Raw genomic sequence first — 24,336 nt, forward strand, 5'->3', positions numbered from 1 at the left:
AGAAGTTGCAATAAAACTGAACTCAGACACTTTGGTTGAGAGCAGCCATATTTCTTTATCTTCCACAGCTTCCTCTTTAGATATATTGTCTTTCTCTGAAATGATGTTCTGCTTCCCAGTAGGCTCTAGAACCAGCAGTACTTTCCTCCTGTCACCGAAACATCTGGTTGTGTTGGGGTAGCAGATCAATTACAGACGTCGTTGCTATTATAAGCATGCAAGCCACTTGAAAAGTTACCCAGGATTTTGGTAATGAAGGGCCTGAAGTTATTATTCAAGCTGGTTTTTTTTTCCTTTTATCCTCCCTTCAGGGGTCATCAGACTGGCGATATTTATTTATTTATTTTTTACAAGCGCAAACTTTAGACATCTAGAAGTTCAAATCTCTCTGTGTGTCGGGCTACTTGAATTTCCTGTAAAAATATTGGAGTTGTGAATCAATTTGTAGTAACATAAAAGCAAACAAACATCCAGGTTACCTCTGCATGAAAAGATGGCACTCACCGTCGATCAGCAGTGCACAGCTGAGCTGGTGTTGGGGCACATTTGTCATTTTGCAATTAGATCTGAATGTTACTGTTAACATTCAGCACGGCTATCATCAGTCACTTCTATGAGGTCAACTCTTCAAAAAGTCAATTTAGAGTTTAAAACTGAGAACAGTTTAAACCTGAGAGCGATGTTCAGCTTTCCACGCGAAGCAGCATATAGCTCCTATTGAAAACGCCTCCTTTGCAGCCTCACTGCTGCCAGAATCTATGCAATAATGAATGATTTATCCTTCTGTATTTGGCTTTTTCCTGTTGGAAGGGCGGGGAAGGGGGGAGACTAAGCTCCAGAAAACCAAGTCACTCCTAGCACTTGGCAGTAAAACACATCAACAGTGCAGTCACATCCCAACGCCTGTCCTATACAACCACGCGTTTTCAGCGCGGTTGCTTGAAGCCTAACGCAAGACGTGTGCTGGAGCTGGTTTGTTTTTTCAGGGGATCCCGTGTGTTGATGAAGCACTATCACGTTGCAGCTCCGGCTCGAAATGGAGTCTGGCAGCGCCGGTGTTCGGATGGTGCCTTTTGGCTGGGCGGTGATAAGCAAAGAGACAGTCTGGCTCCTTCCAGGAGCCTCTCGGTCATGTCTGAGCTCTCGACAGTTCCCAAAGCCTCTGGCTGACTTTCCCCTGCGGACCGTTCATTTATCAGGAAATGAAATTGGTTACAGGATTTCACACGTTGCCAAACCTCACTGACGAAACCGGGTTCGTTCCTGCTTTCACAAGTAGGAAGAACGCGTTAACTCTTTGTGTTTGGTACTTGTTTTTATTGCTTTTGCTGGAAACCAGCCAGGTTCCTTCTGGCTTTTAAAGGTTTCTGGAAATCGCTGACATGCTTTCACGCTGTATGAATGTACTACCAATGCAGCGAACTTGGTGATCTTGCCTGTTACACTTGCCCCTTCACATCATAGTTGCCCCTGTCTTTATGCATATTTTAGGACTGTTGAACTATTTTAGGACAGCTGAATTGTTTCAGGACCGTTTAATTATTTTAATGCAAGATTTGCCTAATGAGTACAGTGTATTCATGCTTGATATATATCATTCAAAGTAGAAGAAGGAAAATTAAGATTTACCAAAAAGATTACCAGTGCTTTGTGGCTTACAGGGAAGTTTTAAAGCAAGTCACATAATTTATAGAATCTCAGGCAGAATTGAATAGAAATATAATTTTAATTATGCAGATAGGATGACTGTGAAAAAGCCACGTGCAAACAGGGTTCAGTTGTTCCTGAATGTATTGCTGTGTTTGCACATAGCTAGAAAACCAATTGTCTTGCAGCAACGCAACCACCACTTGTTTTAAACGCTGTTTGGACGTCATTATCTTCCGTTATATATCGAGTTTTCAGCAAACTTCAAAAATCAAACGCGTTTTGAAAAAACCTCAGTGTTTTTCTGAGACCCTCCAAACTCCAGGTGATCTGAGTTCATGAGGTAGCACTGATTGTCATCACTTCTGCCTGAGCAAACTCTCAGTGTGGCAGATGGCAGAGAGAAATTGGAGAAGTATTTTTATTATGTTTATCGATAGGTACACCAAGTGATTTTGCATTTATCCAGTGGTCAACATCTGCCTCTTAAGACCCTATAATTCTTGTCCCTGAGCAGCTGAGGTAACTGCTGACATTCTCCTTCTGTAATAATGGGTTTATATGTTTAAGAGGGGATGGAGAAATGACTGTTAGCAAGTTGTCCACTGATGGGTGCAGATGGCAGTTTCTGTATCACTCGAATCGTCTATTTTGTGCAACGATGTGTTGCAGTGGGAGCATTTCTGTTGTAACATATCAGTATGTTTTAATGCAATCAAAAGTTGTAACCTCCTGTGTATGAAATTAGTAAGCCCAGAGGTAAAGCACAGTGCACATATGGTAATTATTATGTCTGGAAGTTGTTGCTGCATTAATTGATAGCAGTAGCAAGTAATACAGACTTACTTAATTTCATTGCTTCTTATATGAAGGCTCTGAAAACAGAATTTTTGCACTTTATCAGAGCTCCTATTTCTTTTTAATAAGACTGGAACCCTGTGAAAATATTTAGAGCTCTTTTGGCTCATTTAGCTTTGTTGTGGATCATAGAACCACAGAGTGGTTTGTGTCGAAAGGGACCTTAAGCTCATCCAGTTCCAACCCCTGCCACAGTCAGGGACACCTTCCACTAGAGCAGCTTGCTCCAAGTCCCTGTGTCCAACCTGGCCTTGAGCACTGCCAGGGATGGGGCAGCCACAGCTTCTCTGGGCACCCTGTGCCAGCGCCTCAGCACCCTCACAGCAAAGAGCTTCTGCCTAAGAGCTCATCTCAGTCTCCCCTCGGGCAGGTTAAAGCCATTCCCCTTGGCCTGTCCCTACATCCCTTGTCCCAAAGCCCCTCTCCAGCTTTCCTGCAGCCCCTTCAGGCACTGGAGCTGCTCTCAGGTCTCCCCTTCAGGAGCCTTCTCTTCCCCAGGCTGCCCCAGCCCAGCTCTCTCAGCCTGGCTCCAGAGCAGAGCTGCTCCAGCCCTCACAGCATATTCCTGGCATCTTTGTCCATAAACAGAAAGTTGCTGAAAACAGCTTGTGTGTGACCTGAGAAGTTGCCCCCTAAGTCTCATCTGCCACTCACTGAGTCTTGGTGCTGCAGGATCAGTGTGTGGCTGATGCTAGTGAAGGGAACCCATCCACAGCCTCCATCCTGCAAGGCTAAGCCACTGCAGAAGAAGGTAGTCATGATTTGGCCTCATTGTTGACCTGAGACTCATAAAAATCAGATGCTTTTAAAACTGTGTCTACAGATGAATTTAACTTAAAAATATTATAAATTTAGCATTCCTTGCTTTAAAATAAATAAATAAATAAATAGTTGTTTAGTAGTATAAATATGAATTTCCTTTAAAAATCCCAGGCATTTTAAAATTGTGTACACAGATGCTACTGAGAATCTCAGAACTTTGGTCATTTCTGTCCCAGACCAGGGAAGCCAGACGATTGCTAAGGGCTGCTTCATGTCTGTTGATGAGAGACTGTTGATATCAAGGCTGAAGTGGCACTAACACTAAATTCCACATTTGCTTTATATGTTGAACAATCAGTGAACTTGTCATGGTCCCAGAAAGACCATTTCTGTCATCAGGGGAAGGTCCAAACACTTTAATCCAGTTTCAACACTTACTTAAGATCATAATTTTCTTTAGTACTCACAAGAGCGATGGCTGTCTGAAAACAGGCTAATTTGGAGTAATTGGTAATGACAATTGAATTGTATAAATGCAAATATAATATAGGGAAACTTTACGTGTAATGTTTTCAGAAGTACTGGCAAGGGTTTCGTTGGCTTCAGAATTACAATGGCAGTTGTGGTTTTAAAATCTAATATTTTATGTGGTTTTATTATCTCCTTTACATCCTCTTCATAGCTTGATCACAGTTCTCTAGGAAAGAGAATCCCCTTATGGGGTTTTTTACCTTGCTGGAATCCAGAGAAGCAAATTTCACCTTCCAGAGATGAAGGAAAGCAGCAGGAGCTGTGTATTGCACAAGACAAGGTAGCTTGGGAGGGTGGTGCCTTGGGTGAGTGACTCGAGTAACAGTGATTCTGCAGTTCAGGAATGAGGTGCATTGGCCAAGATGAGGATGAAGGGTGGGCTAGCTCAGGACACTCCTATTCCCAAGCTGTCATCCACATGGAGACTTAATATTTACATGGAGGCTTAATGTCTGTCCCCTCCACCCCTGAAAACTCTTCCAGTTACCTTCTGGAAGCCTCATTCTGGATTCAGTCACTTCATTCCAGAGTAATTGCTTGCTTCACAAAGCTGAACAATTACACTGGAATGAAATCACCTTATTCTGGAGTTACCATAACCGCTTCAGAAGAGCGATTCAATAGTATTGCTATGCAGGTCAGCGTTTCACAGAAACTTGGACAGTTTTGGTTCTCCAAAGCCACAGTTTTGAGAATAAACGGGAATGTTCAGATGGCAAGATCATGTCTACCCAGCCAGGAGACAGGTACTAGGTAATAACAATTTAATTGTATAAATGCAAACATAATAATATTGTATTAATACAATTCTTCCAGAAAAATGTAAAAGGGAAAATAAACCCTTCTAGGAGCAGAGGGATGAGCAGTGCAGGAGTCAGGCTGCTCCACAGGGCTTCTCTCCTGAAGTTGTCTTCACTTTGCCATTGACTGGGTTTAGGCCCTTCACTGCTGCTCAGTGAACTGAACTCTTAACTGCTGTTACAGCCCCGTACCCAGCAGACCTGATTAATGTCTCAGCCTTGCCTGTGGCAGCTTGTGGATTGTAATTAACTGCTTCCCATTAAGACAACAGATGAGGTTTCATGCAGTTACATGCAGAGGCTTTAGAAGATGGAATAGTGTCCTGTAACAACAGTTATTAAAGGGGTGCTTTTTTCCTTTCTGACCCAGGATTAGGCCATCAGGAAACTATCGATGTTGTAAAGTTAAGAATTCCTTTGAACCTGAGCAAGAGCAGAGCTGGGGTCTGGGCAGGGCAGGAGAAGGTGGAGGGCTGGTTATCAGGGGATTAAATGCATCATGTGGCCAGGTAATAACAATAAAATTGTTTATTCGTGTTTGTGATTACCGTTCATAACAAAAAAAAACAAAGTAAAATGGGGTAAAAGAGCTGTTTGACAAATAGCCTGGGAAAGAGCAGCACTGAACTGGCTGTTCAGCGTTTGCTAAGGGTTTAGTTAGCATCCTTTTGCCTCCAGGGATAAAAAGTAGGAAGGGAGTGTGAATGACAGTATAGCAAACAATAATGAAGAAGCAGCAGTGCACTCTCATGGAGGCTGGTTACCTCTTAACTAACAGCATTTGCCCTTTTTTTGATGATCTTCTTCCTTGGATCAGAAGAGTCTAGTTGTGCTCTCCTGGTGACACAGCATGAGAGGGGCCCTTCAGCATCTTCATTTCATGGCCAGTGAAAGATGCTCCAGCCAGAGAGAGGCTATTTTGCAGCAGTGAGCAGGACCCATTACTGTTAGGAATGTTGTTTTGGAGGAGCAAAAAGGTGGTTATGTGGTGGCATCTTCCTACTGTCACCCAGGATGAGGAATGTTTTCCTTACTGCTGCTCTCCAGATGGCAGAGCATCCTTGCACAAGGCATTGCCAGTAGTGATAAATGGGGGGCCTGATGTTAGGTTCTCTGCAAACTCTGTGGAAGAGAAGGGTCAGGAGATGACGTACAACCTCCAGTCATTAAAAGGAGCATGGGTTGCCAAAAGAGATCAATCAGATACTGAACAACTGCACAACTGAAGTCTGGTCTTGGCCTCTCATTGCACTGTGAAACACTCAGTGAGACTGGAGGTGAGTGTAGCAACAGCATCTGTTTTTCCCATGTGAGCTTTTGAGATGCTGAATTGCTCATCAGTGCATCTACTTTGATTTAATTGTGCTGTTAAAAAATAAAGACATATTCTCCAAGCTTAATTTTTCAGTGGCACATGGAAAGATAGGGTCATTCTTTCACGTTATTGGAAGGAAGGGCACGTGTTGGGACTGTGCCAAAGAATTTAAACTTTACACAGATTCTAACAGGAATCCGTCTGTCTGTGTATATCTGGTTGGTTGTCACCAGCTACATGAAACTGGTTGATTTCATTGCTTTAAGGAAGCTACTACAAGAAGGACATATAAAATATAAGGCAGGAAGAAAGCACTGGAGAAATGAGAGGATGGGAAAGCAGCGTGAGACTTTCCAAGTCTCTCCCCATAGTAACAGATCTCTGACACTGGTAAACAGCGTTTTGCGTGTGTACGTTTCTCAGAGCTACTGCCATTCTGCTAACCGCTTGCCTGCCACATCATTTGAACTCTGTTAACCTTCAGGGATGATCCCATTTGTTTGAAAGAGAGCACAGAGGAGCTTCCCTGCCCAGAGCTGCAGAGCTTTTCTGGCTCCACAGCAGCTCGGCAGGAGCCCAGCGCTCATGAGCAGCCCATAACTCCCCATCCAGTACATCTTACAGCAGGGCTGCAAGCCAGAGCCCATCCCCTGTTAACTTCAGAGCTATACATTTGCTTGAGCTAAGTAACATTTCCCAAGCTTCCCTCCTCCATACCCTAGAAAGCCACCCCATCCTTTTTATTACATTTTTGGCTGTGACTAAATCTGCTTTGCATGTGTTGTGCAGCCTCCCCTTACTTAGTTGCATGTGTTGGGAGTCTAATGAATAGTCCAGTGCCAAATGCACTGCATGTGCATGACGTGTTATTTCCAAATATCTTGCAACTTTGGGCAAAGTAAAATCACACTGAAATGCTCTTGAATCTCCTCTGTTGAGAGCTATTTCTAACCCTTGTGTTCATTTTTTACTGCAAGGTCTCAGTGTACGCAGGGTAGCTGAAAAGGGAAAAAAAGATGCATTTAAAATTAATTACTACTTTTTTTGACTAAAAAAAAAAACTACATTTTTTTCCTACTTCATTAAAAAAAAAAAACAAAACTGTTTAAAAAAAAAGTATAAAATAATGTGACAGAGACAAACAATTTTATCCCAGAAGGTGCAAGATTTGGTGAGTTATGAGCAACTGAATACAAAATAAAGGGAGGGAAAAAAATCATGTAACCAGCTTCCAATTATACTGGTCCAATTGCTCTTCCACTTTTAAGGTTTAGCTGTCTTTTCAGAATTAGTCTTTTAAATTAGGTTTCCATAACGTGGCAGATTGAGACAAACACAGTCCTTGGAAGATTTCTGCCCCAGTTGACAGATGAACTAGATAATGGAGTATAATCTTTTCCATTTTCATGATCTGACACATTTTCACTTCTGTGTGTATGTTTAAATCAATGAATCAAAATAAATTTGAGTACAGAATATAAATCCCAGGCAAAATTACAGCTTTCATTGCAGCATTGGGTTAAACGTAAACAGCATGAATGTTATAGATATCTTTTAATTAAATGCATAAATCAGAGAAATGTCTTGAATGTTTACAGCAACTACACCAAGAAGTGAGAATGAGGAAGAAATGTACTTTGTCAGCTGATGGCTGCCTCAACTGCATTCCCATACCGAGTTTAATTTTGTCACAACCTTTGGTACAAGTTGCAGTGCTTCTCTCCAGTTGATTTACAGGCTGTTTGTTCCTGCTGAGGATGATTAGTGATGTAGATGGCTTTTTCCTGGCCAAGCAGGGGAATTCTCACGTATATCAGCATCACTGCTGTTGGGATTTAGAGGGCAGCTGGTTTAGGTCACCATGCCTTTCCTGTAGCTGTGTTTGTTATGAAGTATCAGATGATTGCATTGAATCTTGAAGCCATGTGGGTTTAGGCTGGGTTTATGGTTCCTAAGGTTGTAACACTGAACCCATCTGTTGAGCTTACAAACCCTACTGTCTTCTTTCCAGCTTTCCTCCTAGCACTTAATGACTAGTACTCTAGGTAGGTGACAAGTGTTTCCAACCACTGTGTGCTCTTAGGGCATGGAAGATGAGTTAAAACAGGGAGTCCTGCAGGACGTACATTGCTTTTGCTCCCTTCATGCCAGCTAGGTAATTTGTACTAGTTCTCGCTTACAAAATGTGATTAATCTATGGGGAGAGCAATCAAACTGTGTCTCGTGAGCTAAGTTCAGCTTGAGGACAGACAAGTATGGCAGCGGGGTGAGATGTTCCCAGCTTGATAATGCTGCAGCATCATCCTGCAGCTCCAGGAGGAAGGTTTCCCTTCCTTCGTGCTGTGTGTTAAGTATCAAAAACCCCAGGAAGGATTGTGTTTTGCAGATAGGAAACCAGAGACATGTATCAGATAGCTCATGAAGGAAGGTCTGCTAGATGGTATGGGCAACTGGCAGCTCCAAAACAGAGCAGGAAATGTATCTATGGAGTAAAGTGGGAGAAGAGCACAGCCCTTAAATTTAGGTGTTGTCTCTAATGTGAGACCTGTGAGATTCAAATGGTGCCTATAGCTCTGAGATTGGAGTCAGGCAGCAAAGCTTAATTTGAATTCCTTGTGCTTATCTATCCCATCAGGTTTTGCCAGGCTCCATTCTCCTATGCTAAGACCAGCAAAGACTGGGGTAAACAACCTTGATCTGAATACGCAGAGAGGGAGGGGGCAGATATGTTCAATAACCAAGGGACATAATAGCATTAATGAATAAATTACTTCTAAAATTCCTCTTGCTGAAGTGGGGAGCTTTATAGAACAGTTTAATTTCATGTCTGAAAGACAGTCTTTAGAAGTATAGGTGGTTTAATACAGTTAAGGTTAGTGAAGGCAAACAAATCTGGAAGTACTGCATCTAAAGCTTAGTAAAATGGAAAACACAGGTAATTTTCATGTATTATTAAAAGAGCAGCTCACTTGAGGCCCTTTTTCTGATTGAGGGGATTGTTTGCATTAGAAAAAAAGCGGTTTCACTATAGGAGAGTGCTGCTTTTTAAACCCGTGGGTTCAGGAGGACATCAGGCATACAGATCCCTTTTAGGATGCAGTCAGCTCTTGACTCCCCATACTTAGCCAGCTAAGGAGATGCAATTGCCCAGCGTCCAGACTCGTAAAAATGTCCTCCACCATGTAGGAATCCTTGTCTTACTCATTAGTAGCTATTCCTTTCTCCCTCCTACATGCTATTTGCCTCTTTCATGATAAAGGCTTGCTTCCAGTAGCTAATATGAACATGCCTATTGCAACCTTCGTGTCCTTCATCACTAGAATACAGAATATTGAATATAGAATGTAGAATATCAAATACAGGACAGAATGAACAACCTAAAAATCCATTTAAAAAAAGGGCACCATGGTCATATGTTGAGTTCAGCTTAAACTCCCCTGGCTTGGGTCTGTCTTTACAGAACAGTCAGCATTAGAGTGAATTAAAACAAAGCAATAAAAAAGAGCTGTGAAGTCCATATCTGCAAAAGAGAGAGTGTAAACCTCCACATTTGGCACTGATTCCTCATCTCACGAACCAAGCAGAGATAAGGCTGCAGTTTGGCACCGCATGCTATGGCTGGAGAGGTTTTACTCTCATTCCACGTTTCACTCCTCAAGACAAATAAATCGGATTTCCTGCATTGTAGCAGGGCAACACTGCTCATCTCACGGCACGATTTGTCTGTTTGCTGTGGCCTGAAATACTTAAGAAGGGAGTATGTCCTTCAGGGTGTACGTTTTCCAGTTTGGGGAGATTAGGGAGCCAAAGGTCTGCAGTCTCAATAGGGGTGTTAGTCAGCGTGTCCTGGACCTCAGTCAGATAAGGGTCCACTTCCTAGGCTGCCCTGATCTGAGAGTTAACAGTTGGTGACAGCGAGTCTGTCTCTGATCTAAAGTCATTGTTATCATTTTTTTGGTGATATTTACAGGCCTGGCTCCCTCAGATTAAAAAGTACAAAATCAAAAGGAGGTCTTCCTCCACGGGCGCTCGGGGAGGAGGGAAGGATGTTTGGGCTTGGCGTGCCGCCCCGCCGCCGTGCTGGGTGGGAGGAACTGGAGGAGGATGTCTGCTGGGGCTTCATCTTTGTGGCTGCTGTTATGCAAAAGTCAAACCTTGTCAAAGGAGCTGCAAAGCGAACGTGTTGTAAACGTCTTGTAAATGTCGGCCTCTGCGAGGCAAACTGAAGGCGTTAAACCCAGGAGGGAAAGGGGTCTCCTTTCCCTGCTTGATGCACAAAGCCAGAGCCTAGGCAATGTTTTGGGACCCCTGTACAGTGATAACGGAGAGGAGCTTTGTCCCAGTTGTCCAAAGGAATGTTCTTTTTGGCTTGGTGGGATGTTTTGGATGCTGCTGCAGAGTTGCACCAATTTCCAGTGAAAGCATGTCTGGGACCTCGTCACTGGAAAAATATGCAAACTGAATCACTCTGCTCTTCTCCTGCCACCTTTGTGTTAGGAGAGTATGTTCTATGCAACTAAATGGGAAAACAAACTGGGACATTGTAGTAACTCTGAAATTTGGGTGAAAAAAAACAGCAGGTGAAAACGGTATTTTGATCTCTCGATGCTCTGGGTTTGTGCTTCAATGGGATCATCCCAAGACTGTGTTATGACAGTAGAGAGGGCTCATATAGGTAGTTTCCCAAGGGAAAAATCCTTTAACTGTGGAGATCAGCACTAGAGACCTTGTGGTGGTCACCAGTTACACCAGCAAGCACAAGGTGGGACTCCGTCTGTGAAGAATGAGTAAAATCTCCACTTCCTCTCCCAGGTGAGGGAAAAAAAAATCTAACCCTAGGCATGACAATTCCTATGAAAAAGTGAGGAAATTGTAGTCTTTACATGTTTCTGGGTCAGAATATGTGCATTATGCAGTGTTCCTGAGGCGAATCCCTCCTGCTTGCTTCACTGCCTTACCTAAAAATGTGGATCATGGTCTTAAAGTTTAATGGTTTCCTTCATTGCCACGCTTGTAGCAAACACCCTGTGCTTATTTTGCATTGCTGATTTCATGGTACACATCATGGCGAGGCTTTTACTGGCACAAGTGCTGGGGTTTTTGTGGGAGTAGAAGAAGTCAGGTAGCAGTGATAGGTTTATCTGGGGTTTTACTTGAGGACGATGCGGTGGTGCGTTAGCCTAGGCAGAGTAACCGTCGGTGATGTTATCTGGAGCACGAAGTCTTCCACAATAAACAGTGTTTTAGACTAGTCTGCTATCAAAATCAAAACAGTCTGCTGTGACTTAAACAGTAACAGTCACTGCTAGAAATTTAAAATATATAGCTGGCTCTTAGATTTGTGTAGATTCACCACGTCTTTGAGTATATAGCTACGTATTTTAGTATACATTCATTATTCAGCAGTATTATTTGCTCCAACCCTTCCAACCCGCTCATACACTTAAGAAGCCCTTTTAAGACTTTTGAGGTGAGGTTTTCTTTGCTGTTAAAGTTCAATAAATTATGTCAGTGAGATTAAAAGGGTGCAACTCGCTTTTCAGAAAATAATTGGCAGATAGTTTTCTCTGATGTGACAACTGGAATAGTGGTTGTCATTTATAGCGTTGTTTTGGGGTTTTATAAAAAGGTTGATGAAAGGAACATATCTGTAACTTTTATCCAGTTGGAGCAGACTTTGTAGCCCAAGCACATGAGGGCTGAACCATAAAAAAGCCCTTTTTGTTTTGTCTAAGGGTTTCCCCATTGACCAGGTGATAATGGGGCTTTGAAGGCACCATGAGCTTTATTGGAAGGGACCAAACACCTCAGCCTCTTGCAGATCTGCTGGTGGACTGCATAGCTGATATTCCTCTGCCTCCTCTTGTTTGGTAAACTTAGTATGTATTTTGTCTGCCTTGATTGTCTGAGTGATCCACACAGTGCACGTACGGATTTTGGACAGCTTAAGTTTTTGCCCAATTTGAGACCTTCAAAGAGTTTATTCCGGCTTCCTTTGATTTGCACATGTAAAAGTAAGTGAGAGGCTTCCAACCGAGTCATTAAAGCCAATTTCTTTGTTGAAAGTTTACATTTTGCATACTTGAGAAGTGGCAGATTTTCAACTGTCTCATTCATAAAATTCTGGAAACAAAATTCAGCCTTGAATCTGCTTTGTCTCGGGGAAGAATGGTATTCTGTGGTTTGGAAAGCCTTCATAAGTTTGCAGGGTTTAATTCTGAAACTTAGGAAATTCCTGGATGCTCAAGCCCTTCTTTGAGGGTACTGCTAAAGCATCATTGTCTTAACTGTGAGTTGTAGCAGAGTGAAGTATACAAAGTCTCCTCCAAATCTTGTAATTTTTTCTTAGCAACTATACTGACTTGTATGAAGTTGAGTGAGTGATTTCTAAATGCATTCCAGTTTTAACAAAAATGTTTGCTTCAGACATGCTGGTGTTCACGTCTGTTTAAAGCTTGGCACATTATTCTAGAGAAGGATGGGTTGAGAGCTGATACACAGGAAGCCAGGGCTTAAATTCATTTGCATCTTCCTTAGCACTGGTAAAAATAGGGTCTGCTGTTATGAAATGTGCATTTGCTGCAAATCCCACAGTAAGAAGACTTATGCATCCACTTCATATCATTAAAAGTTTTCTGAGTTGATAGGTCCGTCCCTATTTGTGCAGTGGCATCCCTTAATGCCAGTGAGAAATGTCCAGGGATTATTCTGGTTTTCAGGCTTTAATTCCCTAAGTTCAAAAGCACACAAAGGATTTTACTTACTTATCTGAGTGGTCGGTGTGTGTGTATGTAACAGGATCATGAATGCTCAAGCAGGGTCAGGCACCAGCACTGTTTTTGTGAACTGAACTAGTACCTTTCTTCATTCTCCATATTTAAACCTTTTCTTGGTTAGTTTCATTTCAATTTTTAAAGCATTCCTCATTTTTACCTGCCATCATTTTGAGGTTGTTCATTTTTTGCTCAGATCCCACACCTATGGTGTTTCTTCTCAAAGGCCTCTGTATTTTCAAAGATCTATTATTGTTTCCATGTTAAGCCCTGAAGTGGATGAAAGTTCTGTTTTTTTGTTGATGGTACCTCATCTACACGTCATGCCTTCATGCTCAAGCAAAATTGCATCAGTTTCTAGTCCCTTTCTTCTTACTATTTGGCAAAGCCAGCATATACTATATTTTCTAGTGTTCTGAACATCCCTGTAATGTTCCTGTTGCAGCTCCCTGTCTCTCTCTGGTCTGGCAGCAAGTCACAGCTCCTAGCTGTCGAGCTGTCAGATTGAAAATGCTCTGAAATTATGTGTATCCATCTAGACAACATCATATACAGAACATTCCTGGCATGGCAAGCAAATTGTAATGATAACTGTAAATCCTTGAATTGTGACTCTGTGTGTGTAATGCATGCAGTGTTGTGTAGAGGTTAATGATGCTTATCAGTGCATAATATGTGAGTTCTGCTTTAGTCTTTAATCATCTTAATCTTCTCCTCCCATTCTGAAATTTCTCCATGTAGACAGAGCATCCCTGAAGCTGAGCAGGGATCCCGTTATTTCCTCAAACTAACTGCTTTAAGGGATTGTCTCTGGATCAGCTCTTCAGGTGGCATGTTTTCAGCCAGGTTTGCTGAAGAAGCTGTTGACCAGGGGTCCAATTTATTTACTGTGCTGTCTGGAAGCAGCCCAAAGTCAGATGTTTGAGGTGGACCCAGGACAGCCTGAAGTGGGTACCCGACTTCATCCTGAGCTCGAATTTGTACCTTTATACAGTGCTTTTGGAATTTGTACAGATTAACAACTCGGTATGAAGGCAAAAGTAATTTCTACTGATGTTTATCAGCAGTTATTTCCTAGCTGTAAGGCAAAGAAACAAGAGCTTGTGTACGTGCATCCCAGACTCTTAGTAGGACTTTAAAGCTGTTTGCCAGTCTATCCCAGAAAGAAACGCAGTCTTTTTAGCAGTGTGGTACTCCACAAAGCTTTGCACTATGGCATGGTTACTGCAAACATTTCACTTCTTTAAATCACTGTGCTTCACTAATACACATCTAACCACTGCTGTTGGGTTGCTTTTCACAAAACGGACCTGGCTTCTCGGTACTCTGTAGAAAACAATTGTAATTGCTGAACTCTGACCAGAGGCATGTCTGCTTCTCTGGTGGTCGTTCACATCTAACAGTGCAAGCTCACTCCCTGTGCATTCATTTTCCCGCAGCTGTGGTTGCACAAACCTTTACTCTCAGGGATCTGAAAACAGAAATCACGTATCAGTGATCCTAACTTGCTAAAACTGTTGTGTCTCTACAGATAAACTTCCTTGCCTTTGTAGTCCAGGAAGATTGTATCCCATTAGATGAGTTTGGGTTATCTGGCTTACTGAATTTTACTCCCTGGGAAAACATTGCTCCCTGCTACAGCTCATGTGATTGCTCAGATGGGGATGTTTAGCTCACTCATATATTGTTTTGAATCTCTTATTATCATCTTGAGTTTTCTATTTCTTCTTCAAAGCCTCCTGACATGCTCCAAGCCGCTGTTTTCTTCTCTGTCTTTAAATTTGCACCTATTCCTTACGCAGGTCTCTGAACTTGCTGCTCATGCTTAGTCTAGCAGGTTTCCTGTTTGCTTCCTTCATCTCCCCACCATCGTCTTCTGGGCTATCTGTCTTTCAAGCCCGAGAAGGAGATAAAGATGGTATTGGGCAGGTGCAGTGTAGCCCATACAGATATTTCACCAAAGCCACAGAGACCGTCTGGCTGAAGTAGCACAGTAGACACAGACAGAACCAGGGGAAGATGAAACGGCATTATCTCCCCAGAACAATTAAATAACTGCAAAAATTCAGTCTGTCGGTATCTTAGAACACATACTGAGAATTTTTCTTCTGAAATTTTGCTCTATAAAACCATTTAAGTGCTTTTTATTTGGATAAAAATTAAATATATGAAAGTTTACATGTATACTTGCATATCTGTACCATGAACAGTGTGCCAGGCATGACCGTTGAGTTGTTTTCATTAATTTAACTCTGATTTTGGGGTGGCATTGTGGATTTTGCAGGCAGTTAGAAATGTTATTTCTTGGCTCAAACTCTTTACCTGGTGCAAGGCAGGTTGTAGGACTGACCTCGTTGGGGTAAATTTTTGCTGTGGTCTCTATAATAAAGACTTGGTAGGGTGCTGAATTTGAGCCAGTTTGGGTTTTTTTTCTTTGCCAGTTGGTGTATTTTGCTGGTAAGGTCCAATCCTGCAGGTGCTCCAAAGGCAGTACTGTAATATTTAGCTGAATCGATATGAAACATGTAATTTGCCAGCATGTCATTAGGTTACCAAGCACGACTCATGCTAAGCTTTTTCAAACACACACAAATCGTGTTTTCCAGAAGACTTTGAACCTTCAGATGGGTGGAAGGTTAATGTGAATTAGACTCTCAGATGAGTTCAGACTCCTTTGGAAATGGTACTTTTCTCCTAAACCAGTCATGTGCTTTTGAAAATCGTAGAATCATAGAATGGTTTGGGTTAGAAGGGACCTTAAAGGTCATCCAGTTCCAACCCCTGCCATGGGCAGGGACCCCTTCCACTAGAGCAGCTTGCTCCAAGCCCCTGTGTCCAACCTGGCCTTGAGCACTGCCAGGGATGGGGCAGCCACAGCTTCTCTGGGCAACAAAAATTAGTGACTTGCTTTGGACTGTTTCAGAAACCAGTGTTTCTAAGGGAGGTCTCAAGGAAAAGATTATTATCCAGTTCTATGTTAAAGCAATTCTTTGACTTCTTTCCTTCCCACAGTGACTGTTTTTTGATGAGGGCTGCTTTTCATCCAGTTAAGCATCTACATAAGTGAAGAGACAAAGACGTAGCTCTGCTCCATCAATCTTAAACCAGCTCCATCTGCCCTTGCTTATGTTATCTGAGTGGAGATCATCCACTGACATGACACTGCAGCCGAACAGCAGCTCTGGTGGCTCATTTGTGAAGGGAAGGGGACTTTCTTTATTTAATGTATGGCTCAAGTGCCCCTGAGTTGGCTGGAGCCGTGCCAGGTGCTGTTGGCTGGCTGTGATGCTATCTTCCTAATCGTTAACTGCAAAAGCAACAACAAAAAAAAGCCCCAGTGTTGTTGAACTCCTGCGGTAGGGGAGTTATTGCAGTTCAGTTCTGCATCTGTTCATCGGACTTCCTGTGGTTTTTCATCGAATCCTATGATTGGCAACGCAGACAGTCTGCAAAGTTCTTGGTCTGTCTAGTTTATACCCTCATCCCAACCACTAAATCTTGACTTCTGCTTTGTCTGGCAGAAGAAAACAAGACAGGGTGCTGTGGTAGGTTGATTCACCAGAGCTGGTAAGTGGTTTCTGTATTTAAATTGTGCAGTTCGCATCCTCGTGTTAACCCTGGCTCTCAGGTTCTCAGGTTGGTTTGTTTTAAACTGGTTGGGGTTGTCTCTCCTCTGGTAATAACTGGGGATAAATGCAAATAATGGCTCCACTGGACCTCTTTACTTCAGGGTAATGAGTTTAAAAACTTAAATAGCAAAGCGAACAGGTAACGAAGTGTTTTTACGTCTCTCAACACCATCCAGCTGAACGAGTAGGGATGTGAAGGAAAAATAGGGGTAATTTATCCCATGCCAAGACTTTTCCTCTCTTATTAAGTATTATCATTTAAGATGCCTTAGAGTGGTCCCTCTTCTCAGCAAGTGCTAAGAATCAGATTCATTTGGGTCTCACCAGCTAGGGAGCAAGTGTCTTTCCAGGATTAAGTTGGGCACAAGAGGAATAAAGGGGAGGAAAGGGGGTTTCTACATTCCTGCAATGCTACGAAATTCCACTTTGGGAATTTTAACCATGACAAAACTCTCTCCAGTGGTGGCTGGGAGTGCCCCAAGACTCCTGTGACCTGGCTGCTTTACAGCTCTCCTGAAACATTCATTTGGTGTCATCTCCTGTCTGTCTGCAGCACATGGTGACGGCTCTGACCACTCACTTGGAAGCAGTACATGCAGGAGATAAATAGCACAGAGCTGAATTTAAACATTCCTTAAACTCCCACCCATCAAGAATCTTACAGCTTTATGGCATCAGTCAAGCTTTTTATGTGGTGTTTAACCCCTGCTGTTATAAATTGTTTTAAAGTCAGTCTGGTAAGTAAGAACCTTATTGAGGTGACTTAAATTTGATGATTTTTGAATGTTAACAAATTCTGGTTACAGTGAACACCCTAAGAGTGAAACAGTATGGGTAGTGTTTTATCTTTACAGTGGATGCCTGCCACGCTGGTAGATGTTGTAAGGTGCAGTTCTCTCCATGCTGAGCCTATAGGATTTCTCATTTTTAATAAATGAGAAGACATGGCCACCACACAGCCATGGATCACTGCAGTCACCTAAAGAAGCTGGGCTTGAATTACTGACCTGGAATTCAAATTCTCTGTGTCTCGTTAGCAATGCACTGAGCTATTCTGGGCCCACTATTCAGGTGGACCATCAAGTATCCATCACTTCTGCCATTACTTATGTTTGTCCTATAAAGATACAGTTGAGATTGTGTGTATGTAATTGCATCGTGTATTATACCTCTCCTTAAAAATTTTGTCTACATTCCTTGTCTACATTCCAAGATAAACGTGCAGACTGCTCAAGGCATACGTTGAGTGTGAGAGAGTCCAGGCTGATTGCAGTAAATTATAGTCTTTAATCCGAAATTGATTATTAAATTGCTACGGTACGATCACAATAGATGGCAACATTGATCAGTCTGAAGAAAGGCTTGATAATAAAATCAATGCAGGACTGTTACTGCCTGAAAATATGAATGCTATTTATTTTATGCTGTTCTTTCAGCTGAGAGATAATGGGATAGTAAGAGCTGAGCGTCTCAGATGTAGCTATTGGAATTTCTAATGCAGTTTTACCTGCTGTTTTAAAGCTAAAGATGTTTGTTAAGCTGCTTGAGAGCCCAGAACGGTCCCAGACTTCTGCCATAAGTGCTTGCAAAACCAGCAGCTATAATCTGTGACCTTGAAGGTGAAAAATAGTTGTACGTTTCATTCAACTCCAATGAGCATCTTTAATCACTTTTTTTACCTCCTTCCCTCCCAGAAGGACTACTACAGGCTGCAGTACTGGCGTGCAGCCACCTTTGGGGTGAACAGTGGCAGCTGTGTAAGGGCTTTTCCCTACTAGGAGATGTTGCAGCGGTTTAATCTTAAGCTTTAACTATTCATTCTGCTGATGCAATGCTGAACTGAACATGTTCCTGTCTATACTGACCACAGGCAGGAAGCATTTAGGAGGGAAGTGGGGAAGATTACACTGAGGATAAGCAGGGTAGAATATCAGTTTAAAATAATAATAATAATAATTAAAATCTACATGAGGGCTTACTTGGAGAAAGGCTTAACCTACCAAAGGAGTCATGGGATGGTGTGGCAGAGAGGGAAGGCAGGCACAGCTTGAGGGCTTGGAGCCAAAGTGGGAGGGGATAGAGGATGTTAATGAAAAGGAGGATCTCACAAGGCTGATGAGCAAAAAGAAAACTTGGGCAAGTGCAGAATAGAAAGATTTGCTAAAGAGACCTATAAAGATGCAGTGGAAGGAAATTGGAGATGAGAGAAGGCCAGGAGACAGAAAATGAGAGATGGGGGTGAGTATGGCTGCAAGGTATCATAGAGTGAGGAAACAAGATGATGCAGAAGATTCAGCAGGCTGATCAAAACAGATCTGGGGAAGAGAGGTTGTAGACAGGTAGTAGAAAATGGTTTAGGTGCACAAAAGGGCCGTGAGAGAGCTTCTCTACCACAGACTGCATGACTGATGCAGGAAACGAAACTTGCTGATGTACCTTTGAGGTTCTGGTCTTTGAACTCAAAGGGAGCCAGATGCAGAAGTGCCTTTAACAACCTTAACTTTTAGCTGCCTTAGTTCCTTAAATAGAGATGGTAGTGCTAGAAACAATACTGTCCTCCTTCCATCCCGGGTTGCTGTTAAGGATGAGCTCTCCACACATGCTGAAGTCATCCAGGACTATAAAGACAGCCACACCAATGGCCAAAATGATTCCTCCCAGGCTAAAGATTGGCATCCAGCCCAATAGAACTGTGGTGAAGGGCCTCAACACAAGCCAAACAGCAGCAGCTCCAGGACCTTAGAGCATGCTGGAAGGTGACACCAACATCCTCATCAGTGGAGCCGAAGGCACGTCGTCACCCAAGGCTGTGGTTGAGTGAAGCTGAAAAGGCTGTCCATGGAGACACGTAGGAGCTGGCACATTGTCACCTGTGGTTGAATGAAGCTGCCCGTGGAGACATCTGCATAATGCAGGTGGCACCTTTGTGGCTTGGTGTAACTGTATGCTCAGTGTTTGCACCAGACTGCTCCAGTAACAACAGCAACACAAGGAAGTAGAGCAGTTTCCATGCTTTCCGACCCCGAGAATACAAATAATGTGGGTGTCTAAAAGTTACATAAACAACGCTGAAAGGCAAGTGGCTGAGAAGTGCCCCTTCAAAGGAGTCTTTCCAGACAGAAGGGTCTTGTACCCTAACACAAGGAAACAGGACACTCTGAGCTCAAGAAAGATGATAGGGTATCCCTTCATTATTAATGGGCAAAGAGGCTTCTTAGCCATCGCTGTGCTTGTTCTGATCGTGTCACACCATAGAGTTTATTCTTAGTCTCAGCCACAGCCTTATAAATAATAAAATGGGTCATGTTTTATCTTACCCCAGTGATCATTGTAATGTGGCTTTTATCTGAGACTCTGCCAAGCTCTTGACATAGGCAACATTTAGAAATAGATAAAATGATTGAAGAGCACAATACAAAAGTAGGCTCAGCTCTTCCTCAAAACGCACGCTTACTGAGAGTGAATGCAGTGGGTTTGCAGTGTATGTGCTGCTTTGGGAGGGAAGAAATGAGAACACTGGAAAATGGAGGATGCAGCATGTCTGTCCAGTTAGGATGGGCCGGGGTAGGACATCCGATGTGTGCTGATTCTTAAAGCTGTGTGCTTTGCTTGAAGCTGGTACTGAAAAACAGAGCTTTCATTGAAGTTATTGTTGTCTAGCCTGTAAGTCTTGGGTGACATGGTTTAGTGTGAGGTGTCCCTGCCCATGGCAGGGGGGTTGGAACTGGGTGATCTTAAGGTCCTTTCCAACCCTAACTATTCTATGATTCTAAGTTCCAGGCGGGGATATACATGGGTAGATAGGCAATGAGGTCTGTGTGTACAGGTCTTGTAGTTACAGCCTTAAGGGGCTGAAGTGGGATAGACACATGATGTGTTGCAGTTGAGGAGCTTGCAGGGTCCTGCACTCTTAGTTACCACAGTGATGCCATTAGCGTGCTCCTAAGCAATGGGAAAGCCAAGGCACAGAGGTAGCAACCTACCCGAGAGTGCAGGAGAACCCGCAGCAACACTGAAAGTGGCCTCCTGGACCCAGTGAGCTCACCCATGGAACCTACACATGCTTCCCACCATGCTTCCTGGAAGAAGAGCTATTCTCTCCTGGAAACTTCTATGTCATAGAATCATAGAATAGTTAGGGTTGTAAAGGACCTTAAGATTATCCAGTTCCAACCACCAGTACATGAAGTCTTTCAGAACAGATGGAAAAAATCAGTTTGCCAGGACACTGAAAACTTATCACAAGATATGTTTATTCTCACAGCATTTCCATAGAATTGTCCTGCTGAGATGCTGAGTACAATTAATAGCAAAATGCTTTGTAGGGAAAACTGCAATGAACAGGTCTGTACATGCACATGCAAGAAGGTTTTTGTGTGGCTGCTAAAAATGAGTTTTCCTTTAGACCTTTGTGTTTTGCAAAGGATTCACATGTTTAGTCTTTGTTAACAGCCAAATTGAGTGTGAGTTGAATACAGTATGCGAATGTAGCGTTCAGCTCAGAGGAGAAATCATAAATGATCCCCTCATCCCATAAATGTTTTCGTTCAGGTCTAATGGTTCAGCTCTTCCCATGACTTTCTTCACCAGACCTCGGTGTTTATGTGGGCTGCGTGTTTGCAAACACACGCACTGGCAAACCTCCCCTCAATGGACTTTGGTTTCTCTCATTGCAGAAGTTCCCCGAGCTGAAGTTCAAGTATGTGGAGGAGGAGCAGCCCGAGGAGTTCTTCATCCCCTACGTTTGGTCCTTGGTCTACAACTCCGCCGTGGCCCTGTACTGGAACCCGCATGACATCCAGCTCTTCACTATGGACTCTGGCTGAAGGAGGTGCCGCAGCCAAGCCAACGCAGCTCCCTTGTCTTACAGAAAACAGAAACCTGCACCGCGTGTTAATACGTGACCCCCTCCAGCGTGCACCCTCTGACCCCACAGCTTTTGGAGAATGAAGCTTGCCGCTAGTGCACAGTCCAGTGTCAACGTCTTGGAAGCAAACTGCCACCAACACGCTGGCAACAGACTGTGGTGTGAGGAACCGACGGCTTGTAGGCGAACCTTGCATTTATAGTCCTGTAACCTAGAGCTTGTTTGATGAAAATGAGGCCTTACACATGGGGTATGATGTTACTACCAACCACAAACCCGATTGTTCTTTTAACTTAATGGGATAAATGAGGGAAGGGATTGCGGACTTTGTTTTGGAAACAGCATTTGTATTCTTGTTTCTTTCAAGTGAGGGAGGTTTGTTGGGTCAAGCTTTCTGTGGTCTGTTGGATTCTGCCACGGGTTGCTCGTCACCTAATCCTGTGCTTTCACTCACAGCCCTTCACTTCGGTGGCACTCTCAAGGCTGTAGACATTAAATTGGTGTCTACGCCATCAACCAAATGAACTAAGCAAGCAGCATATTAATGAGATTAGCTCCCAGCCTGATTTAAAACACTTGATTTAGCTGACAAAATGTTTGTGGGAGGATTTTCAACAGAAAGTCTTTTTTGACTGGCAAACACTCGATAGAGGGCTACAAACACCATCTTCCAGAGTCAGGTCCCTTGCAGACTTGTTTTACTGCGTGTCTGAGCAAAAGTTGTTCCTGGAAATTGAATGTGTGTGTGGGAAAACAAACAAAAAACTCTCCAAAGAAAATAGTTGTAGGATTGTACAATAGAACAGTGTCCTGTTAAAATGGTGTGGGATGGTGACAGTGTCACGGGGATCCTTGGCTAAGTTTCGTGTTGAAAATGCCGTTTGCTATTACAGGGTTTATGTATAAGTATAAATTTACCTGAATGTAGAATACTTCTCTTTTGTTGTTGTTGTTGTTTTTAAGTGTCCTTTCCTGATATACCTGTTTATGCAGTTGGGAGAACAAAAGAAATGGCTTGACCTGATTTTGACCGAATATCTCATTTTTCGAGGCGAGGATCGTTTCCTCTCTGGGGAGGCTCCTGATGGTGCCTGTGGCACGTGCATGCAGACACTCTCCTAACCCCACATGCTGCTGTGTGGACTGCCACCAGTGCATTGCATGCCAAAACATAAAAAACAAGGAATTAGCTCCTAAAGATACATGGCAACCCCCTGTATCCGCCACCTGCTCCAGCATGTTCTGTTTATTGACCTGAAGAATCAGGTGCATTTGCTTTCAAACAGTTCTTTGAGTGGTTTTTAATAGAATTTCTTGCACCCTTCCTTTATTTTTATTTCCCTGAAGGATGAGCTAGGATTGTACTTTCCTTTTACCTGCTCATTTAGAGGTGGGAGTCCATTTAAGTCCTACCGAAATGGAAATGCTGGCTTAAAAAAAAACAAAAGGCAGCAAAGCTTTCCAAATTTATTTAAGCATAGCTACAAAGTGATGTGTACAACCCAGGAGCATTTAGGGCTTTAAAATGACAGAAGCTGTTTCAAAAAGGCAATAGTTGAGACTGGGGATGCAATTTTTCTTAGCAAAATAGGTGGAATGAACCATGACCGAGCTGCACAGAGGTTTGTGCTGTTTTTTGGGTTTTTTTTGGTCTGCTTTATTTCGTCTTTGAGCAGCAAACGTTGAAAGGGGATAACTCTTCTTGGTTATTGTAGTGATTTGTAATTTCATCTTTATTACAAAACTCAGAGTGTTTGTGAGTCAGCAGGGCTGCCCGGCCTTTGGAAGGGTCAGTCTGAAGATGCACTTTTAAACTGTGGGTTCTGAAGGTACTGGATGGCTCGTTTTAAATCTGATTTAAAGTGCCCATGAGCACCCGAACCTGAGGTGAGCACCCTTCTCCCCACTGCCTGCAGCAGGAGTGAGCACTTCACAAACACAGCCCAGCAGAGGTGATGCGTTTTGGCAGGGTGTCAAGCTGGAGAGAACCTGATTCTTCTCTTTGAAAGGCCTTTTCATAAAGGGAAAGGTACATAGAGCAGTAATCTGATAGAATAGGTCAAACCAGCTGCTGAATCAATCACACAGTAAATTATTTCTCACTGTCCTCTTGTTGCGATGACCTCGAGTTGAAGTGCAGAAGGAACAGGTTTGTTCCCATCACATAATTTCCTTGTGCATTTAGTTCATATTTAGTGCTCCTAGGGCCTGGCTGGTTTGGAACAGCTGGAGTTACAATCCAAAGCCCAAAGAGCGGAGACAGACCAAGATTTATGCTGAAATCCAAGCTAGCCCCATTGGCTCTTCCAAGAGTTTGAGCATTGTGTGGGTCTGGCAGCATCCCGGTGTCTGCAGTCTGGCACGGTCACAAATACTCTGGTTTCCTTCAGATCTGTAATGTACCACACTGGGGATCCTTTTCATGACTTTGTGTGAAAGATTTATTATGCATCATAATAATAATAAAATAATTAAAACAGTAAATACAGAGTGTGGTCGTGTTTGTTTTATGTGATAGCTGCTGCATATTGCCGTGTGGCCAGTGAGTCTTGGTGTGGCTATCAGACCTAACATGCACACATGGTTTTATAATGTTCTCCATGATGAGCAATGGGAAGAACATGATTGTATTTGTTGTATTAACTAGGAAGTTGTTTAAATCTGTGCTCGGTGGAAGAAGAGACGTGCTGCAATGTCATGCTGAATCTCACCTAATGGAGGGCTCTTGCCAACTCAACTTCTATAGCTGCAATAGGTACGATCCCAACAAGGCCCTGGGAACATGCGGTCACAGGGAGGAGCAGAGGAGAGATAGAACTGTCCCCTTCAGACCAGACCACTGGTGGCTCTTTCCCCTTGTTCTGGCCACACCGTTTAAGCATGTGGTGTGTCTCTGGTTTTCAGGGTGTGGGGTGAGTGTTGCACCAGGACCTTAGCGTTATCATGCTCATATCCTTGCTCCAAGTGCTGATCGCCATCTGCTTAAGGTCCTTGAGTAGCAGTGGAGAGGGAAATCCATTGCCACAGGGCTGGAGAGGAGAAGGAAGGTCTGCTCCATCCTCACCCAGAGAACCATCTGGTCCAGAAGACCCAAGCTGTTAGTGAGGAGGTTGTGCATGTGAAGTCCTGACTCATGTGTCCCTGATGAGGGAGA

General features: G+C 43.1%; 1 protein-coding gene across 11 annotated transcripts in view; it reads left to right on the plus strand.

Moving 5' to 3' along the window:
- DYM (dymeclin) overlaps positions 1-23,666 on the plus strand; it is a 224,463-nt gene extending 200,797 nt beyond the window's left edge. For all 11 annotated transcript variants that reach the window (XM_061450486.1, XM_061450488.1, XM_061450489.1 and 8 more), the window contains one exon: positions 20,992-23,666. In XM_061450486.1, the coding sequence (XP_061306470.1) occupies positions 20,992-21,141 (150 nt within the window). In that variant the 3' untranslated portion in view covers positions 21,142-23,666. The remainder of the gene's footprint in view (positions 1-20,991) is intronic.
- The last annotated feature ends 670 nt before the right edge of the window (positions 23,667-24,336 follow it).

Source organism: Pezoporus flaviventris, unplaced genomic scaffold, assembly GCF_033815535.1.
Source record: "Pezoporus flaviventris isolate CSIRO_AGI_PZ_B2104156 unplaced genomic scaffold, CSIRO_AGI_Pfla_v1 ptg000010l, whole genome shotgun sequence".
NCBI lineage: Eukaryota > Metazoa > Chordata > Aves > Psittaciformes > Psittacidae > Pezoporus > Pezoporus flaviventris.